Genomic DNA, 21,240 nt, shown 5'->3' on the forward strand with positions numbered 1-21,240 from the left:
TCTCTCTCTCTCTCTCTCTCTCTCTCTCTCTCTCTCTCTCTCTCTCTCTCCCCGCTTCTCTCCTTCTTTCTCTCCTTCTTTCTTTCTCTCCTGCTTCCTCTCTATTTCTTCCTCTCTCCTTCCTTCTCTCTTTCTTTCTTTCCTTCCTCCCTCCCTCCCTCCCTGCGCCTTCCTCTTTTTCACAAAGCAGAACGACAGTGTCTGCACTGTCCATCTCATCACACTGGTGATGTCAGGCCAAGCTGAAAGGGGATGGAGAGGGGAGCAGTGGCAAAACCTCTAAAATGCACAAAGGAGAACATACTTTGGAGAATATACTTCTTCCAGGAGGAAAAAGCTCCCTGCTGTTAAAATCACGACGACAAAATTGTTTGAGTTTTCTGTGAAATCAGAACAAAATACGCAGCTTTTTAGGACAGGATTGGGTACTTACTTCTGGATCGGATATAACAATCATTGCAATTCAAAAGACCGTTTCTAATCCTGACATCTGTCCCACTTGCTGCATCTCCCAGCTGTCCCTTGCAAATGCCACACTGCCAGGAGAAGAACAGAAAAAGTAAGAGAGAGCAGGCTCTGATATTTGCCACAATCCCCCCAAAAGTTCTGACTCTTGGTTCAGTAGCATTAGAATAGTGAGAAAAACAAGCAAAATCTGGAATGCTGCAAGGCAATGAAAAGCTTTTAAGAACAAATAGCATTTCGTGCTGGATTTCAGTGGTTTCCAATCACACATGAGTGAAGTCTACTGGTTTTTATTCTACAGTCAGCACATCTGTGCTAAGGAAAGCTTAAAAAGGCCAGAGGTTTAGTTTGGGCAAATGTCCAAACTTGAAAATGGCTACAAGAATGTCTAGTTACCAGTCGGCTCAGAGTTAATGAAAAAAGGTACTTTCTGAATTCTCTAGCAAACACCAGATTTTGTTGTTTCCTGATGGACACACTCAAGAACAATCATGACATAGTTTGTAGCTTCAGTGAAAGTAAAAAGACACATCTTTGAAGATATCAAAAATGCTGAGAACATTTTCAGAATATAAGAATAAAAAAAAAAAGGAAGACATTACTTAGCTAAAGCTTTCTGAGTTGGACCATAGGTGAGATGAAAAATGGAGGAGGAGCCTTTGGGTCTAATAAGGGTTTTGAGAAAACCATAGGATAACCAATTCTATAATTTGGAGAACTGCAAGTATAACTGGGAATTTTTACTATGCCTCAGATCTCTGTAAGTTAGGAAGACGACGTTCCTTATTATAGCCACAGGTTTTGGTCCAGCTAGTATATCTGTTTTTTTTTTTTTTTTTTTTTAAATAGTCATATTATTTGCACTTCTCTGCAAATAATGAGGCTTGCAACTCTATACAAATAATAAACTTGCATAGCAAATGCCAGACACTTGCTTCTCTCCTTATCCATCAATAGCAGGAGACCATCAAGGTCTCAAGCTGCTCATGCTGTGCTCTGACTTCAGATTTTTCCTTAAGTGCCCACAGGAAAAGACTTACCCTGAAGCACTGAATGTGGAAGTAAAGACCGAGTGTTTCGATAATCATGGCAGCTCCTTTTCCAAGGGGAAGACCACAGGTGGAACAAAGCTTCTTCCCACTGACAGACCTAGGAGACAAAACGTCAAGAAAACTTACGGCAACTTATCCTAAAGTGCAACCAAATGTTTACATGGGATCATGGACAGGAACATGCTGGGAGTAAGGAGCACTGGAGGGAAGTGAACAGGCCCTGGGGATTACTCAGAACCTGTGAATAACGTATCAGTCAAACTAGATATTCACATGAACCAAGTGACCAAGAACTCTTCTTGCTGGAATGTTTGAAACACAGGGCTTTAAATGAAGAATTTAACAATCTCTTTCTAAAAGCATGGACAATTGAAGCTTAGAAAGATCAGATTATTGTCCTGGGCTTTTTATTTCAATTTGTTTGCAAGAATGTTTGCATGGTGCAAGGCAGAAGGTGGGAATGCAGCTCTCACCTGAGAATGTCTGAAGTCCTAAGTTTTCTCCCAGTGAATCATAACTGACTTTGTATGGGGAGAGCAGAAGGTTAGAGGAATTTGCAGTCAAGAACACACTTGCCATCTATTCCAGTTCTATGCAGGATGTACTGTATGTCTAGCACACACATAGATGCAACTGCTATGCAATTAAACTTTCCAGTGGGCAAATCCTATGGTGCATAGGCATTTCTAACAGTTTTCTATAGTCTGTGCCAAGGTGGCAGTGCCAACAGAACATCTCTTACTCATGTAAGTATTCACACTGTGAACTGTTAGTTACTCGTGTAAGTATTCACAGCGAGCGACAAAGACATCATCCTTTGGCCTAAGTGCTTTAAGCTCATGCTTAACTGCTTAATTTAACTGGGGCTTGCGCTACCCCTGTGAGATTTCAATGACCAAGCAGAGTTCTGCAGCTGCTTTCTGAACTGTGCTATTTTACAGCACAATAGTGCTCACTGCTGAAGTAGGCAGGAAGAATGGGAGAGGGAGCACTGCGTTTTATGTGTGTTTAATTTATACATTGCAACATTAACAGGTATTAATAGTGCATTCACATAATATCAATGTGATTTACGCTGCAGCATTTCACCAGTGACTCTGAGATGTATTCAGTTTGTAAAGTTCCTCATTGACCTTTTGTACCTGTTGGGTGAGTAGCTTGGAGCAGCAGGAGAACAGGGAGATGATGGCCCAGGGCGGAAATTCTCATGACAGGCTGCCCTGAAATGCAGGAAATAAAAATAATTTGCAACAGCTAAAGCAAATAAAACCAGTGGTTTTGTATTGAGAAATTCCGGCTGATAGGTCTCAAAATTTCCAGCTCTAAAGACCTCACTTAACACCAAAACAACTTATTAATTAGCTGCTCGCTGATATTTTGATAGAATAAAAAACAGACGCATGTGTTTTTTCGATCCAGAGTTGTGATTGCTTAGTACTGTTTCATAAAGATATCTCTTGTGCAGATCATCCCTGAGAAAGCTCCTGGCTACCTACGGGTACAGCCGGTCTCACAGGGCAATGAGGGAGAGTTAAGCCAAGGCAAAAGACCTCTACTCTGCCAAGGGAGTGTGCACAGAAACACACAGATAGAGCAGAGCTGGGGTAGCTGACTGACTGTGTGTACCCTTAACTGAGTAAGAACAAACTATCAACACAGAAGACTGCCTTATTCCCAGTTGTATACATTATGCCTTAGAAAAATATGTATAGTTTTATCTCATCACAAATGACAGGATTGATTCAACCTCTCACTGCTTACAGCTGTTTACAGATCACATAACAATTTTCTCAAACATACCAAAGTAGCTTGTTACAAGGAGAAGGTAACCAGAATTCAATCTACATTAGTTTTGACTAGATACAAGCCTCAAAGAGAGGCACAAACTTTGCAGGAGACTGTTCACACATATGTTAATGAAAATAGACGTTCCTTTCTCATTACATAGATATGCTCTGTGCAAATATTAGGCAAATGCCCTCTCCTGTTTACTAAAAGAACTGGCATCACCCTTTAGCAATGATTACCCAAAATATAAAGCAAAGAAGAAGAGAGAGGGAGGACAGAGGTAGCAGGACATCTCAAGCTTTGCAGTAGTCTTCACTTTGCATTCTCACCTCCTTTTCTCCCCCGTGGAGTTCGCCTGGGGACCCACACCCTGAGTGGGGGACGTCCTCAGCCTCGTGTCATCCGCGCGCTGCGGGGACGGCTTGGTCAGTGCCTGCTGGCTCCACGAGACCTCTGAAACAAGAGTGGGGGCAAAAGCACAATGTGGAAGGCAGAAATAGGCCAAGGTGATCTTTACAACTCATGTCAGGCAAGGAGAATGCCAGGAGCCATTAGTCCTGCCATTGTGTGGCACCAGTATGTGCTGCACCTGTATATGCCCAGTTCTCTCCTTGGGTAACTGGCCCCCCACTCAAAGTGCTGGGACTCAGAGAGAAGTTCTTGGAGAAGCCCTGGGAAGTCAGAGAGAGGTTCTGCTGCTCCAGTAGGCCTCGGCAGGAGAAACTCATACAGTTTCACCCTCACATCTCCATCACCTGCATGGCTGCAGGGTCTCAGTTTCTGGAGAAGGCCAAAGAAGACTCAGGAAACAGCTATCCTTGAGTAGCTTTTGAGGAAACAAAGTATTTCTGTAGTAAGGAACAAGTGTCAAAGAGATCCAAATGTCTCATGACTTAATAGAAATGAAGCAGACCCACTCTTCTCCATAAGCCTATTAATAAACTGCCTTCTCTTGCAATTTCCCTTTGTGTTTCACCCGAGTGCACAAAGCTCAGGGACAGAAATGACCTCTCAGCAACGTGTGACCAATTGTGACACCCAGGTAAGCAGGACACCCATCTCTAGGACAGGACGGGGGGAGCAGCAAACATCCTGCCAGACAAATCTCGTGGCTCGCTGGCCTGGAATGGTCTTGCCCTTCAGTGCTCCAACCTGGTGTGTTAGGGGAGAAGAAAACTTCTAGCAAGCCTACCAAGGGCAGGTCACCTCTTTTAGATGTCACCCAGAAAACAATTTTACTTGTTTTGGATGGTCATCCACTGAAAACAGTGCTTTGGGGATGTGCTTGCATGCAAAGAACAGCAATATTTATGAGAGCTTAAAATGAGCTATTACTCTTAAATGCTGTCAGACATTTCTAAAGGCAAAACTGAGACAGGAGGCTCTTTAGGTTCAATTTAAAATGGTTACACATCACAGGTAGATGTTATTATACGTAGAAATTGAGTTAATGAATCTAGTCAGTTATCACAAATGAAATGAGCTTTGTAAATCTGCTCTCCGTATCAAGATAAATCGTATATGTATGTATATGTGCACAAACACATACACACATTTATAAGATTATACATATATAAATAAAAGATTACATAACATAACTTTAAAATTATTATGGTTAGCATACAGGTTTATTAACAAGATTTCTAACTAGAGCTAAAAAAAAAACCATTTTTAAGTCAAAGAAGAAAGACTTAAAATTCAACTGAACATATATTTTTATCAGAAAATATATTTGGATTGTGAGTCATTCAAGTCCTGCTGTTAATTTCCAAAGCGTCTGAGTTCCCAAGCAGTCACTAAATATCTGCAAGATTTCTGTAGGAGAAAATAATACCTGTGTGTGAAGAGTTTTGACTCTTACCCTGAGTTAGTGGTAGATTTAGCCGGGCAGATGAGTGGCGTTCCGGCACAGGCAGCTGGTGCTCCTGCTCACTTCCTTTCAGGATACCTGTCTCTGGATGTCCTGAGAGCACTTTATTTACACTGCTGAAAGGAGCCAGTAATTGTATAAATAAGCACAGGAAAAAATTCAAAATGGAATACGATGTCAAAATCACACTTTTGAATAAAAGTTCATTATGTCAACATCAACAGTTTTTAAACTGGATTGCAATGCTAAACCAATATGGACAATATGCTAAACTTGCCGAGTCTTCCTGCTTCATTCATGCATTGAGATATTCCTGCATTAAAGATCATTCTGGATTTGTATAAAACAGTTTATTTGACATAGAAATAGCTTTTTTTACCCAGTGTTTTCTATAGAGTATTTGGCCTCGTCAGATGCTGCTTCTCCTTGTGAAAGCTGTGATTATCAGTTTTGCAAAGACCAGAGCTTTGAAGACCATCTGGCAAGTTTGGGTATGGAGCTCTTAAAATAGCTAGGCAACTTCTCAAAGATCCTAACTGCATGAAAATATTTCCCACTCTTTTATTCAACTAAAAACTTTGGAAAATTGGTATAAAAAATTATTCAGCCATACTGAAATGCCCAAGCTATCTAATGCACAGGATCTAAATCAGGTGTGATTAATAAAACAGCCTCTCAGCAAATCCCCATGCTTACAAGGCATGTAAATATGGGTAAACCAGCACTATCTTTGTCTGCCGCAAGTGAATATATATTACATCTATAACCATGCCAAGGAAATGAGAAGATAAACTTAGATTGCATTTTATATCCTTCTCCATTAACTGTGGTACCACTGAAACCAGCACCTTGTGATGCAGAACAGCTATCACAGCCACATGGTAAGATGCTGATGCTCCAGCGACAGTCAAGGGCAGATGTGACTCCCACAGCTCTGCAGAACACAAAGCTACACATTGCAGACACACTCAGGCTTGATCCATACCTATTCTTTTCTTGCTGGAGTTCATTTTCTTTGCTTTTCAGAGATGGCATACTGTCCTGCTCCCAAAGCATTTTTTTCTGCCTTGTAGCTTCTTGTTGTTTGCCTTCCTCTGGAGAATTGTTGGAATCAGTGGAGTTCTAGAAGACAGCAAGGGTGGGAACAAGGTGCTCCTCAATCTCAGCACCAGCACAAAGCACAGGCTGCCCCTAGATGCACTGTGTTGATATCCTTTATGACTATAAAGAACATCTTGTTACATTGACCAATTATGAGTCAGTGCAGGACAACAAAATAAAACTTCCCACTACACATGTTTGGTAGAAATCTTTGAACGACTTTGAGAGGCTAAATACTCTCCCATAGGTCTTATGGAGACTTCTTTGTGAGGGATCTCTGCCCATTGCCATGAGAAATGCCAATGACTTTGCAGACAGCAGACTGAGGACTGGGTACTATGTGCTTTGGAAATTCCCAAATGACAACACCAATGCTGCTTCCAAAGTTGTGCTATATGCATTTGCCACCATTGCCTACACACTCCACAAGAAACTCACCACTGTCTTGCTTCCTTCAGTAGCAGATGAAGAGGAGGAGAGGAATTCAGCAGAGTTTGAAGACACAATGAATGGAACCACCGTATCTTCAATTATCTTACGTTCCTAAAAAAAAGGATAAGGAGAGAGCAGGGCATTAAAAGCACAGAATGTGAACTATGAACTTAAAAAGTAGTAGCACAAAGTAACACAAAATTTGGTTTGTTCTTATTCGCATCTAGGGAGCTAGGGAAGGAGCTGGATACCAAGAGTAATAATAAGAGCTTCGTCTTTTGGAAAAAGAATCATTTCATTTTTTAAAAAAAATTTGCTTTGAGCAAACTTTGAACATTTCTGGTGAAATTTTTTGGTCACATGAGTCTAGTCTAAAAATATCAACATGTTCAAGCCAAGGCAGACAGCATTTTCCTCCTGAGCTTCACCGTGTTCCGTTGCTTGCATATACAAGGAATGGATGCAGGAACACAGGAGGCTCTCACCAACAGGAAACTCTGAGTGTGCCCAGATGCAATCCCAAGGATTTATCCAAATGGGAAACTCTGAGTGTGCCCAGATGCAATTCTGAGGATTTATCCAAATGGGAAATTCTGAGTGTGCCCAGGTGCAATGCCAAGTATTTACCCAAACCAGTAGGGCAATCATGCACCACCATGTATGCAGAGACTCTGAGGATCCCTGTTTAAGTATTTAAATATTTTTTTCAGTCTTTATGGAAGTATTTAAGAAAAAAATGCTCTTGATATTTCATTCCTTTTAATAATCAGTTCAGGTTTGGATTTTCTTTTCTTTAACAGTAATTAAACTTTACAGCACTTAAACCTAAAAGAAGACTCTCCTAAACAATCTTCTTTTTTGAGCATTATACCTCCTCATAGTATCTACGTTCCTCCTCTTCAACTTCTTTTTGTGCCTTCTCCCATTCCTCTTTCAGCTTGTCCTGCTCCCTCTGGTACTTCTCCTAGACAGGACATAAATACACAGCAATTCAAAAAACTCTGTATCAAAGGAGCAAAATTTGTAATACCTTCCCACGGCAAATAAACTTGCTACACATGGATTAATCAGAAACAGGGATGAAACACAAACATTTGAAACATTCCTGGGTATCTAAAAAGCTGTTTTTCTTCTTTCCTCTTATCTTCTGCATTTGTATGTAACACATTCAAAACACTTAAAACTTTTAATGTGCTAGAAGATTAATTTCTTAGAAGAAAATTTTAAATGCATGATGTGAAATTAAATTTATTCATCTCAATAATTTGTTACTTATCATACAGAATTAAGAGTTATAAAAACTCTTATCTCAAAGCACTTAAGCATGGACTTTACATTAAACATTTTACAGAATCACAGATTCATTAAGGTTGGAAGGCACCTTTGGAGATCAACTAGTCCAACCCTCTTGCACAAACAAGGTCACCTAGAGCACCTTGCAGAGGAAGGTGTCCAGAGGGGGGTTGAATATTGTCAGAAAAGGAGACTCCACAACCTCTCTGGGCAACCTGTTCCAGTGCTCTGCCACCCTCACAGTCAAGAAGTTTTTCCTCATATTCAGCTGGAACTTCCTGTGCTTCAGTCTGTGCCTACTCCTATCACTGGCCACCAAAGAAAAGAGTGGCCCAGTCCTTTTGACATCCTCCCTTAGGGTACTTACACACATTCATAAGATCTCCCCTCAGCCTTCTCTTCTCCAGGCTGAACAGGCCCAGCTCAGCCTCTCTTCAAAGGACAGATGTTCCAGTCCCACAGTCATCTCTACTGCTCCATGTTGTACTCTCTCCAGTAGTTCTGTGCCCCTCCTGTAGTGGGGAGCCCAGAACGGGACCCAACACTCCAGACGTGGCCTCGCCAGGGCTGAGTAGAGCAACAGAATCACTGTCCTCGACCTGCTGGCAACACTCCTCCTGATGCACCCCAGGAGAAAATCCATTTGCCCTCTGGCCCACACAGGCACATCGCTGGCTCATGGTCAACTTGTTGCCCACGAGGTCCTTCTCCACAGAGCTACTCTCCTGCAGGTCATTCCCCAGCCTGTACTGGTGCCTGGGGTTATTCATCCCCAGATGCAGAACTCTGCACTTGCCTTTGTTGAACCTCAGGAGCTTCCTTTCCTCCTCCTAAATGGCAGCACAGCCCTACGAAACATCAGTCACTTCTCCCAGTTTTGACACCACCAGCTACAGGCCTCCAACTAGACACTGTGCCACTGATCACAACCCTTGAAGCTCTGCCATTCAGCCACTTTTCAACTAACTTTACTGTCCACTCATCTACCCAACAAGTTCTGAGCTTGCCAATGAGGATGTTACAGGGGACAGTGTCAAAAGCCTTGCTGAAGTCAAGGTAGACAACATCCATTTCAGTGTAGCAAGGTTTAAGTGGTTTTGCAAGTACTGCTTTTGGCAGTATTGGGGTGTGTGACAGCTTTGTAGAACTCTTAATGCCATATGATAAATAAGAAATTAAAAGAATTTTCACTTTCTTGTCAAACAATTATTCAATTCAGATGAAGCACTGGAGTTTGAAAGGTGGGTAAAAGATAAAAATGAAACTGATCCCAAATACTCAATTTTTGCCTAAAGCGGCAATTTAACTGGAAAACAAACTCCAAGGGGGAAGAAATCTAGGTGCTTCCTTACCTGAAGCAAGCGTTCTTGCTCATGTTGCCACCTTTCCTGTCGCTTTCGCTCTTCTTCTGGATCCCAGGACCAGAAATTGAAACGCTTGAGTGAAGCAAAATGAAGCTGTTAGATTTGAATATGATACTTGACAAGGCTCTCACAGAAATCTAGCCTGCTCCTAGTGGTAATGTTAAAACAGGGAATTCTGAACTGGGTAATGATAATAAGGAATATTTTTAGTTTCACTGACTGGGATGGCCCACAGATATCCAGATGAGAAAAAAAAAATTGCTTGGTTTGCAATGAGAAGCTTGGGAAGCTTCAAGTGGAGGGAAAAAAGAGATGATCTGAAGGAAAGCTCTAACAGCTGAACAGAGTCACCTGTGGGTACACAGACTTAAAGAAAAACATTATTTTTCCTCTGTATAATTTTCTATACACCATGCAAAGTAACTTATAATTGTAAAATATATCCTTTCATTTCATGTCTGCCAGCACATCTAACAGCCTTGTTTTTATTTTTTTGCCCAGAATGTAATAACATCCCAGGCCTCAATCAGATCAGGATCCCATTATGTGACACCCTTCAGAATCAAAGGTAGTTTTAGATGCTTTATGTCATACTACTTTCTACTACGGGTCACATTAGAGTCAAATAAGAAGCCATTCTATTTTTACACAGCAAAGCCAATATGAAACATGCGGACTTTAATGTATCACTTTGGATTACATTTCCTGGGAAATAGTAAAATTGTAGCATTTCCTAATTTCTATGCACATAGAGTAGAAGGGATAACTCAGGGTTGCATATTATTTCCAGATTTATAAGCTCTAGAATTAAGTGGTTCCCACAATCCAGCGCTATATTACTAGAATTCCTACAGTCTAGTACTGTGTAGCCAGCATTCCCCCTGGGTAAGAGAAGAAGACATAAATTCCTGGTTCATATCATGTCTAACAGAGAAGACCAGACATAATATGGAATATTCTCCATAATCATTTTTCTAAAGTCGGTTTGGATTGTACTTTTTTTGCTCTCTCATTTCATGACATATCATGACAAGGGATATATTCTGGGGATATTGCAAGACAATTTCACACAAATTTCACTTTTGTTACAACACATATCTCTAAATCAAACAATAATGCAAAGCAGCTACTCACATTTGATTTGTCACCACTATCAGAATCAGCTATGGACAGAATAGGAAAAAAAAGTTAATATAGCAAAACAGCAAAATGGGCTTAGCCTGCAGCTAAAGCTAAACTGTATCTGTATAAAAAAAAGCTTCATGTTAGTTTTGTATTTGCTCCCACAACCAAATGCAACAACAAATTGCAAGCAAATAAACCAGAGAACTAGGTTACACCCTTCACCAACAGAAGTATGTTTGATCTGGCTATGGAGGAGCAATATCAACTAAGAGGAGGTTCTACTCGACCACTAGCTAACGCCACATCTAATGCCAGCTACTTGTGGCCGCAGCCACCAGCGGTGCTGGTGCGCGGAGCACTATCTAGTGTCACTTGCTTTTCCCTTCGCGCTTCAGTGCAAGGAAGGAAAAAGCAGAGCAAAGGCAGGAGCGGAGCGCGCTGCTCAAGAGGCACAGTTGCAAAGAGCTGCTTTTTTTTTTTTTGTCCTTTGGAGAGGCTTCGAATGAAGCGGATTGCGAGCACTGGCAATTCACAGGCGAATGGTTTGGCGTGGGTGCCCGACCCCAGGGCGCTGGGGCAGCGCGGGGCCCACGAGCCCCTGGCGCAGCGCACCGTGCCGCAGGAGCAGCCACTCGCTGGGCCAGCGGGTCCCCGCACCCTCCCGCCCCGCCGGGCGGCCCCGTTACCTGGCCGCGAGAAGAACTGCGAGCGGCGCCAGCAGTTGCGCAGGCGCAGCGCCAGCGCGGCCCCGCGGGGCGGCTCTGCGGGAGGCACACACACAAGACAAGAGACAGGCCGCCGTCAGCGCCAGCGCCAGCGCCAGGCCGCGACGCCTTCCCCCGCTCGCAGGCCGCTCTGGCAACAGGGCATTTCGTCCTGCAGGAGGGCTCTGGCACGGCAAGGTCCCATCAAGGTCGGCCAAGCCCACGCGTGCCGCTCTTCTCTTGGAGATGCGCGTTTGGGGGACCCCACGACCCTTTCCATGCTGTCGACGCTAGAGAGCAGCCAAGCGTTTCGGCGTCGCTCAGGAAAGCCAAGCAGCGCCTGCCCTCCGTTACTGGCTGCTTGGGGCGATTTGCGCTTCACACAAAGCAGCTGCTTGTGTGCAAAGCATCTCCTGGCTTAATGCAAGTGAGACAGCCATTCCTTTTCACATAGTCCTGTTTTGCCCCCATCACCCTTAGTTCATCTTGAAAGCACTGGGAGAATAATGATATTACCAATTCCCCAGCCAGCAATCAAACAAGCTATTGGGGAACAAAGCTTTAGTTAATTCCTCTCTCTCTCTCTCTTTGTTAAACAATACCTACACATATGCATCTCTAAAAGCTATGCAAAATACCCCTACTACACATTATTTGTCTTATGCATAACTTTGCCATGAGGGTAAAAAATACTCATTTTTACAAGAAGTTTTGATGTACATGGATCAAATTGAGAGCTGTAGCCATGTATGCATAGTTATCTATAAAAATGAGCCATTCATGAACATTCTGCATGCAGAATTTATCCCCAGATGTTCTTATTACCAGATAAAACCAATTGCCCCACCACTTTCTGCAGGTAACAGCAGTATTAAATTATAACACTCATTAACGTAGCAGATAATCTTCAGCTAGCTATGTACAAGATAGCATCCTTCTGGTGTGCCTCCTTTGAGTCACAATTCTGCTCTTGTGTTTACGGGGAACAACAAGAAGAGTTTTCTTCCATCACAAACACCCTACTAGATGCAACTGGACATGAACTATCTGCAAAACCTTCAAGTCACTGATTAAGTGACCACTCCCAGAATACCACGTGTAAGTTATGCAGTATCGTTCAGCTGCGTTCTCCACAGCTCCCACATTCCCTTTTTGCTCACCTTGTAGATCAGAATTGTGCAGAGAAACTTGGCTGGTCTCAGGTAGTTTCTTTAAAAAGGGGAGTACTACACTCCCCTCTGGCTCCAGGGCTTTTGGCTTCATTACCTGTTTGGATATTTGAGATCAGACAACAGCATATAAAGATCAGCAAGTACAATCAAAGGCCAGCTTGAGCCCTTTAAACTTATTTTCTGAATCAACGTTATCAATAATTACGAAGCAATGATTAACAACCTCCTGAATCATAATGTGGAGTTGCAATATTGAGGTCCTGGAAATAACTGCCATTTTTGTCTTGCTTGAAATATTCATCATGTTCTGCACACCAAAGGCAATCGTGACCCAGGACCAAGACCCTAATGTACCTGACAGAGCAGGACTGTCACAGCTGGTTAGCTGTTAGCTCTGGCATCACCTGCCAGCTGCACACTCCTCTGTTTACGCTCCCTGGACACTCTGCTTTCCTCAAATCTAGAGGGACAGGAGTTTGCAGCTAAGTTCCCTTTGCTGCTCCTGACAGTTTCCACATTTGGATTCTACAAGCAGACCTGGCGGCTCTCTTTGCAGGGCACTTCTCCAAGCTGATTCTGCACAGAAACCACCCTGTGGGGTCACTCACTAGAAGGTTGTTTTAAATGAACCTCTGAAGTGACATGGCAGAGCAAAACACCAACCAATGGCCTGTGCAATGAACATCTGCCTGTGAGCACTTTCTTCCTCTGTTTGGTTTTGTTTCTCCTCCTGGCCCTGACGCACCTCCTGCGCAGCAGGGAGCTGGGTCTCCTCCTGTGGTTCCTTTTCAGGTTTCTTCACATCCTTCTCACTGGAAGCAGCTTCTTCCAAAGGGATAGGGCTGGCGGGTAACTCTAAGGTGGTCACGATAGGGCTGGCACAAGCTGCAGTTGACTCAAACTGCTTCTGATCTGAAACTAATCCACACATACATGAGGCAAAGTTAAGATTTTTTTTCGAATAAACTTCCTATTTCTTACAATCTGTTTTCTTACTGGATATACCATAAGCTCATCAACTAGATGTTTTTAAAAATACCATTTCAACATAGGCAAAATTAATCTCAGAGAAGCCAAGACTTCTATATTACCTGCCAGGTGCAATTCAAGATTGTTAACCTCTGTGCTGCTATACAATGATTTATCTATCTGAAAGGCTGGTCTGTTTCCATCTGTGAGCCCCCAAAGTATTCGAGTCAGCCCCAGTCCAAGTGCTTTTGAGACTTGCAGCACCTCAAGAAGAGGCTGGCTGTGTTTCTACTCATGGGGTGTTGGTACTATATTAAATTGATGGCAAATCTTAATTGCTTAAGTAATTTCATGCTTGATGAGCAGTGCAATATACTTAATATTTACAGGACAAGATTTCATGTAAAAATCTGCTTCAGCTTTTGCCTTTTAAATACCTATACCACAATAAACTATGACAGACCCATTTGAAAACACATATATAACACCAACAATAAAAAAATAAGAATGATAGTATAGTATGATACTATATGGTAGATGAAATGCATGCTATTGGGGAAAGTAGCCTCAAATGTGAGAGAGAAAGATACAAGCAAATTGCTTTCCCCTGATTTGGGCTCCTGCCTTCCCCATTAAAGCTTTTACCGTGGAAAATCAAGAGTGTGCACAGTATTATTGACTTAATCCACTCCCAATGGCAAAGCCCCTGTGCAGAGGACTTAAGTATTTCATTCTTTAGCATCTTGGGAAAAAAATTATGCTAAGTGCAGGGTGTTACTGAGTGACAGCCCTGACTGCTTTCTGGATGCAGCAGCTATTGCTACACACAAGCAGCAAGCAGACGATGTGCAAGCAAAGCCGCGTGCCGTTAAGCTTGGCATTTTAGACACACTCTGCATTTCCTAACAAACCCTCTGGGTGCCGCTGAGGATGCACGAATTTTGCTCCAGCTGCAGAGTGGCCCTTAACCTTCCTTGCCCATTGACAAGGGCAGAAGCAAGGGCAAGGGCCGGGATAAAGACAAAGACAAGGGCAAGGACAAGGACAACAACAAGGGTAAGGGCAGGGTCAAGGACAAGCCCTGGCCAGCAACAACTCACCTGGGGAAGCGCACACCAGGCTCACAGGTCCTGCACTTCCAGAGCCAGCCCCTGGTGTGTCTTCTTCCACTGAAGAGGCCTGCAGAGAATGACACGGTTGAGAACATGACAACTACAATGGAAACAAAAGTAGCTGTCAATTCTTTATGGCAGTGCTTGCTGCTTTGTTATACTGTACTCGAACAAAAACGTGTAGGATTGAGCTGAGTAGGGAGCAGAGACCTGGGAAGTATGTGCAACTCTGGCATGGAGTTACTGAGCTTTAATGTCCTTCCCTAAAGGTTCATCAACACCCGTTACACAGTTGTTTGGGAATAGCACACACAAATTTTCAAAAATAGTAGGATATTTTGATCTGTGTTAGCTGAAGATAAACATACATTTCACCTCTTGTTCTCTCTCTACCAGAATAACATAATTATTGTATTGGTGAATACATAGCACTTTATAAGATTTTAGAAGTGATTCTAAAAGGTTTTAAAAGGTTTCTAAGGTTTTAAAACTAGAAAAGCAAACGGCAACAGCCTGACAACTCCACCAACTGTTCCAAAGCATAACCCTTCCAATTAAATTAACTTTCCATTATTATTATTATCATCAATATTATAATATTCTTTAGTTGAGTAAAGCAATGGAATTTCTTCGCTCCCAGAATGTAACAGTTCCACCTGAAAAACTTCCCCAAAAAAGAAATTCAGCTTGAATTTAAAACAAAATGCTTAAGCTATATTGTAGAAAAAAATGATGGACCCCATTATATCCACCCAGGGAAGTAAGGTGCCATGCGGCAGTGGTAGTTGGGAGTTGTGGGGTGAGAACAGCCACATGAGTTTCTCAGGAGATTTAAGAAGCACAGCAGAAGTTTGGAGCTCATGCAAATTTATCACCTCGAATTATAACAGGTGCTGCAGTGTGTAGCTATCCTGCATAAGGGTAGACACCAGATCAGCTTACTTGTGTCAAGTATGGAGGCTGAGCCATGCATAGATATACGTGCTATTTATAGAAGCACTTCCAAAGATGAGTAAAACGATTAAAAAGAGCAAAAGAACTACCTAGTAAAAAAAAAAACAAAAAACTTTTTTTTGGAGATGACACAGAGAAGTCATGCAGAAGCTCTATTCCTGCTCATGAGACTTGACTTTTCTTCCCTTCTCTGCTGAGCTATAGCTAATTATATGCTAACAACATAAAGCTAAAAATATAAAACTGATTAGTAAGTCATTTACAAAAAAAAAATTAAATGAGCTTCACTGGGGAACTCCCATTCCCAGTATATCTAATACTATTTATAATACCAGGTAATATTCTCTAGTATTTTGGCCACAGTGGTGTGACATTCTGAGAACAAATTTTGTGCTGCTATAACCAATACAGCTCCCTTTCTACTGCCGAACTAGTATCCACATCTCCTAAGTATCATTTAATTGCTCTGTCCCCAGGTCAGTGGCTGCTGCAAAGACTCTGTCTGGTGAACTCTTGGAAACTAAAAATGTCACATACCCTGGAGCAGAGTTTGGAGATTACTCCATGTATCTAGTTACCTACAAGTTAAAGTGAGCTTCCTCTCTTTACTTTCTAGAAGCCTTAGGCAATAATTGAAAGTTAAATATTGCGATTTTATTTGCAATTACAAGCAAATCATAATAGAAGGCAGAGCATCACTTGTGCTTCCCTGGCCAAGGCATCCATTTAGCAGAAAGACATGCACAGCTGAATTTACAGTGCTAGCAAATTCTGCCTGGTGTGCAAATAAAGCAGTCTGGTTTGTGGTGGATAGGATTTTTATCCCATTAAGTAGGATACTAATCAAGATACCTCTTTAACTAAGACCACACAATTCAGAAATATTCACATTGCTTATTTCTGTGACTGAACTTCTCCTTGTAAAACACTGCAACTGTAGTAACAAGAAACTCCGAAAACACCAAACACCACTTCAAGACGGAGTAGTATTGGACTGAGTGAAGTCCAATCTCCAAAGGAAGTTGAACTAGAAATTTATTAATGCAAATTAAATCAAAATATAGATTAGTTAACACCACTTGCATGCAAGATCAAGTGAAAATATGGCAAAAAACCCCTATCTATAACCAGGAAAAAAATGAATAGAAAACTCAAAGACCTAAGTTAGAAATACAGATGAATTGCTGTAAAATCATTCAGGAATGAAATTGGTTGCAGTAAGTAGAATTTGTCAGATGTAAAAATCATGTGACATCTTTGAAAGTGCTGTGACTAGAACTGTATACATACCATTATTTTCCAGGTTATCCTTTAAGACTTTTTTTGGACACAATATCCTAATGAAAGCTTGCATTTTCTGTCGCTGTGAGTGGTAACTCTGGCCTGACTTGGCTGCCACACCTAAGTGCTCTGCCAATCCCAGTACCGCAGCCTGCTCGGACACATTAAACCATCTGCCTCTTTCATTCACTGCTCTTTATTACTAAAGATCAGGGTAGGTCCATAGCTGAAAGAAAAGCCTTGAAAGTTGTTCAAGAAATAATATCAGGCTTTGCTTTCTCCAAGTCACAGAGTCATTCCAGATGACATTTGCTAGAGTTATTATTACTCAGTTGGGATATGGCATCAGCTCTTGTCACCAACTTAAAAAGCTCATTGTGGGTCTGGAAGATGAGAGACCAGGACTTTAGGCTCATAATCAAATCCAAACAGGGTCTCATTCTACCTGATCAGTTTTGTTTTGTTGCGTTCAGTTCTCATCCCAAACTCTTTTTTACATAGTCTGGCTTCCTATGTGTGTTTTAAGGAAAAAATCTGGCATATATGTACTTACTCTGCAAGTGCTTCTTGTAATGAATCAAAGAACAAAGACTTGTCCTACCAGATATGTACAGATCAGGATTTCAACCCAGCTCTCCTGTAGCTTGGCCAAGAATCCACAACCACATGAAAGCTTATGCTTTAATCTCAGTTCAATCAGGATTTCTGAAGATGAATGAGAGTGTTACTTGGATATAGAAGAAAAAAGTTTCTTTGGTGCCAAGCATGCAGTGACTAGAAATGGACAAGTTTAAGCTGGCTAACTAAAAATTAAAGGAATCCCCAAACCTCTTCCCTCCATCCTGGCCTCTACCTTTTAAAAATTGCTGTTTAGGTCCAGTTTTACTTATTTTTTTCAGTTGTTCAAAGCAGAGTTTTAATTAGAGCTGTAACAAGCTAATAATTTCTAAATAGCTGTACAAAGATTGGTGAAAATAAAATGGTATTACTCACTGACAAATGAATCCCCCCATACAGAAATCAGTACGAATGCTGCTTTAAAAGAGAAAATTTGGTCTGCCAGCTTTAATTCCAAGAGCTGGTGAATGCAGCTTCTCAGCATTTACAATGTGCATAACTGCTAGGCGCAGCAGAGAGCCCGACCTAAGGCCAGAATGAGGGGAGCGGGGCAAGGAGATGCTGTTGTTATTGCTGGAGTGGGAGCACACCAGGGCTGCAGCCTTTGCCTCCACCTCTCCGTCTGCAAAAGGAGAGGTGTACTTGCCTGCTGGCTCTCTTAGCAGCATTTCACAGCCACTAGTGAGATATTTTCACTTAGTTTATAGGGCAAATTTGCCCTGCTTGGCAAAGTCGGCCTTCAGAATCATGACCACTTTCAAAGCTACTTTGAATAAAGGTAGTTCTCTTGTAACACCCCCAAATCTCAAGTACTCTACATATATATTACAGATAAAGTATGCATTCTTGAAAATATTGCTGTTCCTCATCCTTTCCACTAGCTGCAGTTTTCCGCGTCTCATTTCACAGTACATTTAGGCAGGACTTAGATAATCTATTCTATGCCCAACAACTGCCGGTCATTACCATAGGTGTGTTTTTCCCTCCATCAGAAATACACCAGAACCCTTGGAATGACCCACACGAAACGATCCCTAGGCCTCTCTAACCCTTGACAAAACCTGAATCACACAAGTGTTTGGGGTGGTGTGACTCGACTGAGCTGTTTTCCCGAATCCAGTGGAAATTGGGAGCCGTGGCAGTACAGCTGCACAGCATCTTGCTGTGCTGCAGACAAGGCCTGAGGCCAGGAGGATAGATTTAGAGCAGCGCTAGGGAGCTTCAAAGGGAAGGCTGCCAGGCAGAGAGAAGACAGGACTAGGCCATTTGACAACTGAACTGAAACAGCGGGGGAGCAACCATAGGAAAGGATGGAGGAGGAAGGGGCATGCAATGAGCAAGAAGAGAATTAGAACATATAGACATATATATGCCTCAGAGGAATATACACCCTCACAGCAGAGAATCGGGACAGAAATTAAACAGATAAAACACAAAACCAAAACAAGCGTCAGAGCAACTAGAGGAAAAACAAAGAAAAGCTATCTCAGCATCTCTCAAGAGGCAGAGGACTGTTGCCTTTGAGTCTTATTCAAAGGCTGCGAAGGATGAAGCTAACAAGTCTCTAAACTATTTCAGTGCAGGAAAATGTACAAATAGAGGCAGTGAAAGAAAGTTAAAAGAGGCTTTGAAAATGCTCAACTGCATTTATTTGTAGAAGTTTTCTCAGGGGAAAAAAACGTTTTCATTTCTTCCACTCCAGATAACTCTGATTCTTCATTTTGGCTGCTTTTCTATACCTATTTCTGTCATCTTCTCATTCTCTCCTGAAATTCTGTAAGGTTAAGCATCAGACAAAAATCTATATGCATGGGTCACATTAAGCACATGCCTGAATGAACCCCTATAAAACAACACTCCTTTTCTTCTGCAAAGTGCTGCTCTAGTTACTTTCTCACAAGGAGAAAGAGTGGCCAACTGAGCCAGGTCCTCTTCTCACGGAGACAACATAGGAATTTGTCACCAGAGAGGTGAGATCCACAAATATTACATCTGCAGTGACCTGCTCAGCAGTGCTGGCCTGTACCCTAACACACAAGGCAAATATTGGTAAAGACATCAAGTGTCATTACCATGGCCCATCTCTGTACGATGACACCTAAGCCCTTACCATGCATGAACTAGGCAACTCCTGCGACAGTTGTTACTGCCTCTCACTTGGTCTAAATCATGGAAACCTGGAAGATTACAACTGAGAAGCAGCTGGGTAAATGGAAACAAACATCTAGAAGGAGCAGAATGGCACTATTTGGGTGCAAACTCTGCAAATTCAAGTTGTTCAGCTTCCTCTGCCAAGTTTACCACTAGAGCTAAGACCTGCAAGCAGAACACTGGACACAAACATTTGAGAGGGCATCAAACAGGTACAAACAGGCCCAAGCTGTAACATAGATGCTACTGTTAGGCTTCCTCTCAGTGCTTCCACAGCTATGGAAGTCTGGAAATCCGAAAAAGGGGACAGTAAAACTTATATTCAGCTACTTATTTTGATTGTCATTGTGTTTCTAACCTTCATCAAGCTGAGGCTCTTCTCTCTATCCTCCAATCATCTCCATTACCAGTTCTCCCAGATGAGACGCAATGCTTACTTGACTTCCCCCTTGGACACAAGTGGTCTCTGCTCTGCCAGGAGTGCCTGTTTTCCTGCAAATCACCCCCTCCATTCTGCACCCATTCCCTCCAACAGAACCATGTCTGTGCTCATGGTACAGCCCCGTGCTGGCTGCAGACTGGCATGAAGCAGGGCAATGTGACAAGGCACAAGCCCCTCAGCATGAGTGAGCCACCACTCCCAGTGACAGAAAGCTGCCTGCTCCCTCCCTCGTCCATCTGGCCAATGCTCAGAAGTTGTCTGAGATGAAAGCAAAAATTCTCATACTTCAGCTCCACCCACATCTCTGATTCTCTCTTGTTGTTACAGAGTAAAGAAAATCTACAATCCTTCATCCTGCCATTTGTTCGCACTCCTTCCACACACTTTATTTGCAGTCAGTCCTTATTTCTTGTTTTATTTTTATCATCTACTTTCTTTTATTACAACTTTGTAGCATCCAGATTCCCGCTGTGATATTCCCGCTCCTTTTTTTCTCCCTGCCTTTCTCTCCTGGGAAGAGTAGGAGAGAAAGATGAAAAGGTAGAATTAATCTGTTTCTTTAATAGGGCAGTTAAGACACACATTGACCCAAGAGTATTTCAATAACTTATCCTCTTTTCTAATATTTCTGAGAGGGGACTGAAAGCTGAATGTTCAAAGCTGCCAGCATATTCAGATCCTCTTTGAAATCTGAAAACTGAGACAAATTATAATGGCTCACACAGTCCAGTTATGTTGCTGATATAATCAGCTGCCATCAGAAGAGCTGAATAAATCTGCACAATAGTTGGGACATAGATTCAGTTTCTCACTGGCCCAGCACATTTAAAGCATGCCTATCAGCTGCATGTCATAAAAAAGCAGGCCCGGCTGCAGAAAGGTTTGGAACCTTCCCATACCATTTCTTTACCCGCAGACCAAAAGCAGAAGACTTTAGTTTATAAAGGGCTTGCATTTTCTTTTTCCTGCTCTGGGCACACCCTTTGAAATAAAGCAAATGTAACCACTCGGGTTTCATTAGTTAGTGATTAAACATATTATGAGACAGAAAACTGGCAGAGACAGTAAGGCCGATTGGTTTGTGGTTCTCTTACTGTTGGCTCTTTGTGCATGCTCTGAATGGCAGGCCTCTGTAAGCCGAGCTCAGTGCTTGTGGGGTCCTTCTTCAACTCGACTGGGGACCTGTCCCCTCTGGCTACTCCATCAAATTTCAGAGATCTGCTTGGTGAAGGAGTAAATACTACTGTCGTGCACTCTTTATCCTTCTCTTCTACTCCGTTGACATTCTCTCCATTCATGCTGACTTTTCCATCTACCTGCAGAACACAGTTAAATAAATACGCCGAA

General features: G+C 42.3%; 1 protein-coding gene across 4 annotated transcripts in view; it reads right to left on the reverse strand.

Annotated features, from left to right (window-relative positions):
- The window catches only part of LIMCH1 (LIM and calponin homology domains 1), a 159,703-nt gene that overhangs the window by 3,098 nt on the left and 135,365 nt on the right, over positions 1-21,240 (reverse strand). For 3 of the 4 annotated variants that reach the window (XM_026037419.1, XM_026037423.1, XM_026037422.1), the window contains 14 exons: positions 20,988-21,209; positions 14,436-14,514; positions 13,112-13,284; positions 12,355-12,460; positions 10,500-10,528; positions 9,354-9,437; positions 7,580-7,672; positions 6,715-6,819; positions 6,161-6,297; positions 5,167-5,291; positions 3,635-3,758; positions 2,660-2,737; positions 1,506-1,614; positions 434-536 (listed from right to left, as the gene is read on the reverse strand). In XM_026037419.1, coding sequence (XP_025893204.1) covers positions 434-536; positions 1,506-1,614; positions 2,660-2,737; positions 3,635-3,758; positions 5,167-5,291; positions 6,161-6,297; positions 6,715-6,819; positions 7,580-7,672; positions 9,354-9,437; positions 10,500-10,528; positions 12,355-12,460; positions 13,112-13,284; positions 14,436-14,514; positions 20,988-21,209 — 1,567 coding nt within the window. Of the gene's footprint in view, positions 1-433; positions 537-1,505; positions 1,615-2,650; positions 2,738-3,634; positions 3,759-5,166; positions 5,292-6,160; positions 6,298-6,714; positions 6,820-7,579; positions 7,673-9,353; positions 9,438-10,499; positions 10,529-12,354; positions 12,461-13,111; positions 13,285-14,435; positions 14,515-20,987; positions 21,210-21,240 lie in introns of all 4 variants that reach the window. The other variant, XM_026037420.1, reaches the window with a different exon arrangement.

Source organism: Nothoprocta perdicaria, unplaced genomic scaffold (assembly GCF_003342845.1).
Source record: "Nothoprocta perdicaria isolate Ctin4 unplaced genomic scaffold, notPer1 scaffold_2, whole genome shotgun sequence".
Lineage (NCBI taxonomy): Eukaryota > Metazoa > Chordata > Aves > Tinamiformes > Tinamidae > Nothoprocta > Nothoprocta perdicaria.